The following is a 9,567-nucleotide window of genomic DNA, read 5'->3' as shown; positions in this document are numbered from 1 at the left end:
TGAACCTTCTTCAGCTCTGAACAGATGATGAAACACTGAATGATTTCAAGCACTTTGTCTAATAAACTTACATCTTTCATTCTCTATACAGATTGGAGCGCTGTGATTTGTCAGAGATCAGCTGTGATTATCTGGAAGCAGTGCTGAAGCTCAACCCTTCGTATCCCAGAGAGGTGGAGCTGAGCGACCACAAGCTTCAGGATTCAGGAGTGAAGCAGCTGTGTGTTCTTCTGGAGAATCCACAACATCAAATTGAAACTCTGAGGTCAGTCTCCACGTTTTAGTTGTGCTGACACTGTCGATCTGTGGAACTAAAACCTTTATACAGGAAGTCTGGTTCAGCTCTTTGTAGACCTTCTAATCTCTGATGCTCTGAGTCTTACTCAGTAGATGATGCAGAGTTGTGAAGCCGATGTGGGTGAGGACACTCGCCCAGCTCTAACTACTTTGACGTCCAGGCGGCTTCCCTGCTTGTCCTGATACAAACAAACCTGAGTAACCTTGCAGGTCAGATCTCATCAGTCACACCTGTTATGGCAGCTCTCCTCTAGATTGTAGTTCTTGTTAACCTGGGATGGTTTTAGAAGCCTGGACCACAGACTGCAAGGGAAGATATTACTGGGAAAGGCCAAAGCAACCTATTAGACCCATTAAACACTAACATAGATGAATACTCAGATTTAAACCTTTATTGTTTCACAAAGGGTTAAAAAGGGAACGTCCACAGTTTAGACTGCAGCAGATTTTATTAAAGCAGTTTGACAGGAGCAAAGCAAAAACACAAAGAATAAGTGTTTCACATATTAATACATATAACATAATAATAAAAGAAAAGCAAAATAATGATACAAAAGAATGAAAAAGTTGTCCAGAGCAGCAGGATGTCTGAGGTCTGCAGAAACACAAAAACACAGCAGCTAAAAATAGTTGTTGAAAGAAAACGAGGTGGGAGCTGCTGATTCCTGAGCTTTGATACTGGATTAGCTTCAGTAGTTATTCCCATCACTGCTGTAGGAGCTACATTTAGTCACAGCTGATTGTCTCCTTTGACCAATCAGAAGACTACTGTTGTAAAAACAAGCAGACAAAGAACCAATGAGAGTGAAGAACAGGATAAAGAGCTCGTGTGATGGAGGCAAAGCAATAATCAGCAGACTGTAGCAGTTTCTATCTGGATGAAAGTAGAAGGAGCTCAGCGGAGCTCAGTCCCATATCTTTGGTTAGAAACAACATCAGTGATTTCCTGCTGCTCGAGATGATTCCAGCAGCTCTCATTACAGCAGCTGATGAGAGAAACAGCTGATGGCTCACAGCTCGTACACTGTTGGATCTCCAGATGTTCACGTGGCTGAAGTCTGTGAAGAAACTGTGGTCCACGTAGTTCACACGGCCTCAGATTGGACCGAGCTCCCTGGATCACTGCAGCATCCTCAGCTGGTACATGGACGTCTCTGCTCCTCAGTCTTGGAGCCCCTGCAGGTCCGTCCACACCACCAGGGTCTTCTCACTCACCTTTCCTTTGTCCTCGTCCTTCATCGGCCGTGCTGTGTCTTTGTTCCTGCGGTGTTGTTCCCACGATGCAGCGCTGATGTTCCCTCCTTGAATGCACAACAAGTACGGTGCTGGTCTTTCTCGGGTGGAGCAGAGACAGATTGAAGTCTTTCAGGCTTTAGTGCCGACTTCCCTGACAGAGGCTGGACTCCATGGTCTGCACAGGAGGCTTCTACACTGTGTGGAGGTGACTCCTGGACTCGAAGACAGGCTGCAGGTACATGTGTGATGAAGAGGAGCTACAGCAGTGTGATGGAGCTGCAGGTGTGAAGGAAGTCCTGCTGTCCTGTCCCACCCTCATCTTTGCTTCCTCTGTCTTCTCTGGACTTGTCCTCCTGTTTCAGAAACAGCACTGCTTCATGCCGAGGGTGGACGGGAGCGTTGGCTCTGATTCTTTTACCGTCCACCACAAGGAGACACTGATGCTGACCTCCTGATTCATCTGCATGTGTTCTGCTTCACACTGCTCACCTCCACCAAAGACTTCACAAACATCTTCTTTCTTTGAGTCCAGTTTGTCCCACAAACACTTCCAAATCTCCTCCTCTGAGATTCTGCAGCTTCTTGCAGTGTGACTCAGCTGACTTCTGACAGACCACAGACTGGCACAGCATCCACATGTGTCTCCTTTCAAACAGGCTCTTGATGTTTCCTCCCACATCATTCTGGCCTCTCAGTCTCCTTTGTTCTCCAGCTCTGTAGCTCCAGCTGGTGAAGCTTCAGTTTTCCATGTTGGTAACAGTAAACTACAGCCTCTGCTGTCAGCTGGGTAACTAAACAGAGCTGCAGCACGTCTCTGCGGTGGTGCTACATCCAGCCTGCAGACGGCCGTCTACATGTTGTAGTGGTTTACAGTCACCAGGGGGCGCTGTCCCAGCCATGCGGGCAGTGGGCTGCTCTGCTTGTGCTGTTGTTGGTGAAGCTGAAGTGAAAGTGATAGGTTTGTAGTTTGAACCTATCCACTGGAACGTTAAGGACAATCTGCTACGCAGCAAAAAGCAAGACACAAGGCACCAAAGTTCTCTGGTTTACTCATGCATGAGGGAGACCTGGCTGGAGCCAAGCGTCGTTCCACCACTTGACCACCATCAGACTCTCAGCCAGGCTCCCCATAGCACTCCTTTTATTGTGGTTACATGAATATGCATAGGGTCATTAACATATAGCATCTCACATAGGTATACATGTGAACAAAGAATACTGTGTGTGTGTGTGTGTGTGTGTGTGTGTGTGTGTGTGTGTGTGTGGGGTACTGCTGATCAAAGGGTCATATAACATCCTTGGTCAGGAAGAGGGTAGACCCCCCTTCACCCTAGATGGTTCACCCTAGATAACATGGTGAGGAAGTCCAGCAGTTCATCTAAACAAAAAGCACTTAGACTAGAACAGACGTAGCTACGTTAATCCTGCCATAAAACAATAAGAGAAGGTACGACCTCTCTCGTGCTCCCAGGATGTGGGTGTGCATTCCAGTGTGGAATACACACCAAGCCCCTGCAGCCTGCTAAAGATCACACATCCTATCACTACACAATTGATTATACACCTCTAAGAATATATGGTTAAATATTTCCTAATACAAATGACAATAATAAAATCTAAACCCATCAGAAAGCGAGAGTTAAAACCCTGAACAGTGTCCACTGAGCTTCTTATGCTATTCTCATGCTCAAAGAAGTTTAACAGGAAGGACGACTCGTCCATCAGGCGTCCAGCTGTCCGTGACCGTGTCCACAGCAGAGTGTGACCGAGGCTTCATGCTAACACGCACACATGAAGCTAATACCACCACGAGCAGCTGCTCAGTGGATTTGGAGGACAAATGTCTGCAGCTTCTCACAGGCAGTATGCAGAATGTGGATCTCCACAAAGACTGTGGAGAGCTCGTCCCACACTCTAAATCCAAACTTGTCTGCACAAAACTTCTCACACGTTCCCGTCACAAGTGTCTTCTAAGTGAAGCTACCAGGTTCAGGTCCAGCTTGTTTATCTGGAGCTGCAGGAGATGATCCATCCTCACAAAGCAACACAGCAGATATGCAAACACACAACACAACCAAAGGATTCTCTCTGCATGTCTGTGGCTGATGCTGCTGGAACGAAGCTGTTTGAAACCTTGTTGTTCTGCACTTTGGGACCAGAAGAGGAAACTGAAGCTCTGTGCAGAGGGTCCAATGGAAGCAGCCAAGCGCTGTAAGTGTCTGCTGTACAGGGATGCTGGTTCAGCTGTGGCTCAGTTTCACAGTGTGACTCAATAAAAGCAGCAGGAAATCAAAGCTTGATGCTTTCATCAGTGTGGAAATAAGAAAGTTTCCTGTGACAGACGCTGGAGCTCTTTCACTCTCAGCTTCACAGTTTCAGCTTCAAACTTCTTCCAACATGTTTCTAACACGGCCACATTCCACCTTAATGGAGCTGATATCTTGTGCATCAGCACATTTTCTAAAGGCAGCGATCACATCTTTAGTTTTGGATGTTTAACTGCAGATTGTTTATGTGTTTATAGCACATTAATTACAGCAGCAGCGTTGACCACAGTGCTGTACAAGAATCCAAAATAACGATTAAAATAACTCCTAATATTAATATCACACATCAAATATCAAATAACTCTCATGCTGTATTAAAAGCCAGTGAATACAAATGTGTTTTCAGAGCAGATTTACAGAGACTGACAGCAGGAGCTGGGGCTGTTCGATAGAACGATGTATATATGATGACCATATGAAAACGTCTATCGTTTCATATCACGCTCTTTGTTTCCTGCTTATGTGTTTGTGTTTTCCAGATAAAGCTTTCAAAATAAATCTGAAGATCCTGTTGAGAGTTTTCAAAATAAACACAATACATTACTGCGGTCGCTCGTTTATCGAGTTACGTTCTAAAAATAAGTCTCAGAATGAAGTAGCAGCTTTATGTTTTACAAGTATTATAGAAGTTTTAAGGCAGTTAAACCCTCACTGCACACTTTCTACACTTTTCTCAGACAGGCATGAACATTTTCACACTTTTCTCTCTTGTTTAAACAAAGTTCAAACCTTCATAGAAAAACAAGTTCATTATTAAAGAGTGAAAGCAAAGTGTTTCTGAAACGTGTCAAATCAGCCTTTGCTGGCATTAAATGAGCTTCTGTGTGAGGAGCACTCGTCCATGGCCTGGGCTCCTCGCTGTCAGGTAAAGTTTCATAAAGCTTTTGAGTTTTTCTGCAGATAATGTTGGTGTCCAGCACGATGTTCTTTTTCCTGCGGTCACTGAGCCACAAAGCCAAAGCTGACTCCATCCTTACGATGTTCTTGTTGTGGACAGTTACAACCTTTTTGCCTCCTTGTTGAAACTATGATGGTCAGCATCTTCCTCTGCCTTTGGCTGCTACCACAGGTGCAAAACGTCTCGTCATCATTGTTGTTTGTTGGGACAAAACGTACAAACATACAGTGCAGCACTGCAGAGTCACACTGCTGTAAATTTGAACACATTCTGTACTGTACAGGAGACACGGCACGAGATTGGCTGACAATGGTCTACAGCCAATCAGGACGCAGAACACAATGCGCTGTAAAAAACAAAAACATGCAAAATTGCACAAAAAAGATCAGCGAAACAGCGAGGCCGCCAAAGGTGAACTGTGTTACAGCGAGGGACCAGCGTATATGTGGTTGTTGGGACGATAAATGTCTTTGAGCTTGTGTCAGAAGACGAGCTGCAGCTTTCTGGACCAGCTGCAGTCTTGCCAGGCAGGTCCCACTAACTCCAACATATAAGGAGTTACAATAATCCAGCTGGGACGTCATGAAAACGTGGATCGCCCGTTCAAGGTTTTTAAAAGATATAAATGATCTCACCTTAGATAAAAGCCTCAGTTTGAAGAAAGACCGCTGTACAACTGAGCTCAGCTGTTTTTCAAATTGCCATCAAATATAAGCCCCAAATGTAATAATGCGATTTAATAAAAGAGCTGAACCAGTCTAATAGAGCGCCCTTGATGCCGCCATGCTCCAATGGTGAGGTCAAGATGCTGTGGTCAAGGCAGCAGTCAGATCCAAAAGCACAGCGGAGTCTCCTGATCAGTGGCTGATAAAAGATCATTAAGAACTTTTCAAAGTGCAGTTTCAGTGCTGTGAAGAGCTTTAAAACCAGACTGAAACCTTTACAACAGATTGCAGCTGAACAAATATAATCTTTTACAAAATCTTCGGCAGGAAGGGAAGCTTTGAAATAGGCCTGAAGTTTGAGCGGACAGAGGATCCAGATCAGGTTTTTAGTACAGGCTGTACAACAGCATGTTTAAAACAGGCTGTACAACACCTGAACTAAGACTGCTGTTAAAAATCGCTAAGATGTCGGAACCGACAACCTTTAAAATCTTTTTAAACACGTGTTGGAACAACTTCATTTGGACAAGATGATGTCTTTATAGCATCACATCGTTCCTCCACCTGATCAAACCACACAGGCTCAAACTGATCAAAAACAGCTGAGCAGGTGAATATTTTAGCCCCGGTGCGATCTCGGGCGAGAGTATCGATGATGGCCAAAGGGCAGCGTCCAGCTCTACGGCCGCTGAAGAGCAGACTCAACAGACGCGCGTGATGTGGATCCTACTGCTCTAAAACTGGAGCTTCTTCAATCCATTAAAGAGGACATTAGTACGCTGTTAAAAGAAGAAGTCAGAAATGCATTGAAAAAAGATTTTGACAATATAAGGGCTGACGTGCAAGGACTGAGAAATGAGATCGCTAACAGCATGGCGGCGACGTGCGGCGAAGTTGATGGAGTAAAGGTTACAGTGAAAGAAGCTGAGGATGGGCTGTCAATGTGGAGCGATGAGGTGACCACCCTGCAGTCTACAGTAGAGAGTATGAAGGAGGAGCTGTCTGACCTGAAGGATAAATGTGATGAAGGCAGGAAGCGGAGAGCTAACATCCACATCATAGGGATCCCAGAGGGCCTGGACTCGAGCTCCTCCACGGCCATATCCGTGCTACTACGTGAAGTGCTGGGTATGGATAAAGACGTTATTGTCGACCGCTCACACAGGAGCCCTATCCTGAGAAAGCCAGCTGGTAACCCGCACGCCGTCATAGCCGAGCGTCACTACTACCAGGATTGTGTGGCTACGCCGTGCCAGGGCCCAAGCCCCGCTTGAGTTTAACGGACAACCTATTGCAATATTACGACTGGGCGATATGACCCAAAGTTCATATCTCGATATTCTTTAGCTGGATGGCGATATACGATATATATCTCGATATTTTTAAAGCCAGAAAGTACGAACAAAAAGAGAGTTCTTAGTCAAAGCTGTGTCCCAAATCTCACACAGGCACATTTATTAACATACAGCGTAGATGTACATGAAACAATTACTCAGGAATAAATGATCAGCATTTATTAAATAATAATGCTCCATAAATAAAAGAAAACAATGTTGTGTTTGTGCATAACAAAAAGCTCACAATCGTGCAGTCAAAATGTAAACAGACGCTGAGCATAATAACAAGCAGCTGCTCTGTTCCCAGGTTCTACTGCGTGACTGACAGCCTGGAGTTTGAAACCCTCTTTGTAACCGTGTCTCTTACAGGTGCCATTTATGGTCCTTATACACACTCAATACAGTAATATTACGTTGAAGCAGAGTACGTATCACTCCGCGAGGCTCCTCGTAGCTGTAATGCTCCAACAATCCATCAAGCGGTGCGGCCTCGTAGCTGAGCAAAGTCGTACCAAAACATCTTTTGAAAGGTTTCTGAGCGCCGTGTAGCACATAAAATCGGTTCGAGGTCAGTAAGCACAACCAGAATTCATCCATAAGCCGCACTGTCGATTTATGAGAAAATTACAGGATTTTAAGTGCAGAAAACATAGTTTATGGTTTTCCTTTGATCTTAGCAAATATCTACGCCTCTAATTGGGACGATCACAGATTTTTCACTAATGTCTTTGCGCGGCTCCCCAATATGTCATCACACAATATCATCTTTGAGGGAGACCTAAACTGCTCATTATCTGCTATGGACCACAGTTCACACAAAAGTACACTTAGTCCAAAGTCAGCATGCGTCATTCAGAGCTTTCTTGATCATTATGGGCTGGCTGATGTATGGAGATTTCATAATCCTGCTTCACATCAATACTCTTTTTTTTCTAATGTCCATAAAACATATATTTGTATAGAAAAACGTCTCCCTTTAGTTACAGAATGTGATTATAAGACTCTGGTGATTTCTCCTCTTGTTTTTTCAATGTGTATTACTGATGCCTGCTCCAACTATCAGCCATGGAGATTCAACTCAGTGTTGTTAGCAGATGAAGAGTTTGTCAGTTACAAAAGGTCTCAAAGAGATTTTTTTTCTATCAATCAGACCCCAGAGATGTCATCATCAGTCATTTGGGAATCTCTAAAAGCATCTGAGAGGCCAAATAATTTCATTTTGTGCCAAACAAAGTGCAACACTGAAAGAACATCATCCATAAATATTGAGTAATAACTGGACTCTCATACAGCGAGACTCAAATGCCTTTTAACATCAGCTTATCCTGCTGATCCAAGTCCAACACTGAGTTTGTAAAAACATGTTTGTCAATCATTTTGTTTGGTTTCTGAGGAAAATGATTCAATAACTTGCTGCTAATACACAACATTTCATCATATTTCCTCATAACCCTCTTTTGTCTGACCATTTGATCCCATTTGAATTTGCAATAAAGGATCCACAGAGTTTGGTGACAATAATGACAGTAGATGTTTGTGTGAAAGTGCTGGAAGCAAATGAGTGTGTGATGTTCTTTCAGTGTTGCACTTTGTAGACGCTCCCTGAGCACTGGTCTCACAGCCAGCTGCACATAGAGACCAGTGTTGTTAGTCCAGGTCAGAAGATGACTTGTTGGAATGAAAATGAGCTTGTAGTTTGTCTGCTTTAATAATGTGACTGGAAAAAGGTGTTGGACTTCAAATATGTCCATTTCTTTTTTTTTTTTTTTTTTTTTTTTTTTTTTTTAATGACATCAGAAACAGCAGTATGCGACATTACGTGATGGCAGAGCTTCAGTTCATCCTTTGTCATTTTTTTTTTTTTTTTTTTTTTTTAATAAATAGGACAGGGGGAATGAATGAGAGAAAGAGGGGGAGAGAAAGAAAGAAAACCAAAGGGGAGAAGAGACGGTGAGAAGGGGGGGGAAGAGAGAGAGAAAAAAAAAAAAAGAACTCCTGGGTCACCTGTATGGAGAAAAAAAAAAAAAAAAACAAACAAAAAAAACAAACAGAGGAGACAGCAAACAACAAAGAGCAACATAATAATAGAGAAAACAAAGCACCATCACAATAAACTAGCTAGTCATAGATATCAATATTTACTAAATAATAAACGATATTGTGCAGCACGCAAGATAGACAGCGCACAGTGTGCTTTGAGGTAGCAGCCAAGAAAGCTTTAGTCCGCGTCTGTGAATACCCATGTGTACACCTGTGTGCATACCTGTGTGGATCAGCATGCTTGCATTCCAAAGGTTTCTCCATGTAATGATCTGCTAGGGAGTGTGGGGGGGCCACAGCCCTGTCCTCCAGGGTGTGAAGCGGGTATGGAGGAGATCAAAACTCCAGATATCCAGAGGCCCCCAGAACACAAGAGACCAAGGAAGACCAACAGAGGGGCAGCCGCGCCACTGTTCCAGTAAGAGCTGAGGAGAGTCCCAGATGAGAGCTCATTCAGCAGCCGCGGAGCAGAAGCCAGGGGGAGTTGCAGTGACGCGCCCGTGAGCTCCGCCGGCCCCCAGCTGCGCCTGAGTGACCGAGCCCCAGGCCGAGAGGCCGGGGGCACCCCACCTCCAAAGGGGGCCCGAGCGAGCCCCAGGCCCCAGGCCCCGACAAGCGGCCGCCAAGGAGTGAGCCGGTGTGTACCCGGACGCCCACCCCCAGACACAAAGAACCACCAACACACCGACACCTGAGGGAGTCCGCCACCGGCAGGGGAAGTGGTGGTGGGTGGAGATAGGCCTCCAAACCTTGGAGGGCCTGAGGTG

The 9,567-nt window shown here is 44.8% G+C and overlaps 1 protein-coding gene across 1 annotated transcript in view; it reads left to right on the top strand.

Annotated features, from left to right (window-relative positions):
• The window catches only part of LOC112432436 (protein NLRC3), a 3,307,575-nt gene that overhangs the window by 2,206,653 nt on the left and 1,091,355 nt on the right, over positions 1–9,567 (top strand). The window contains exon 48 of the mRNA XM_076881152.1: positions 92–265. Within this exon, the coding sequence (XP_076737267.1) occupies positions 92–265 (174 nt within the window). The remainder of the gene's footprint in view (positions 1–91; positions 266–9,567) is intronic.

Source organism: Maylandia zebra, unplaced genomic scaffold (genome assembly GCF_041146795.1).
Source record: "Maylandia zebra isolate NMK-2024a unplaced genomic scaffold, Mzebra_GT3a scaffold03, whole genome shotgun sequence".
NCBI classification, from domain to species: domain Eukaryota; kingdom Metazoa; phylum Chordata; class Actinopteri; order Cichliformes; family Cichlidae; genus Maylandia; species Maylandia zebra.
Note: the sequence above shows the minus strand (reverse complement) of the source record. Positions and strands in the feature narration are given on the sequence as shown.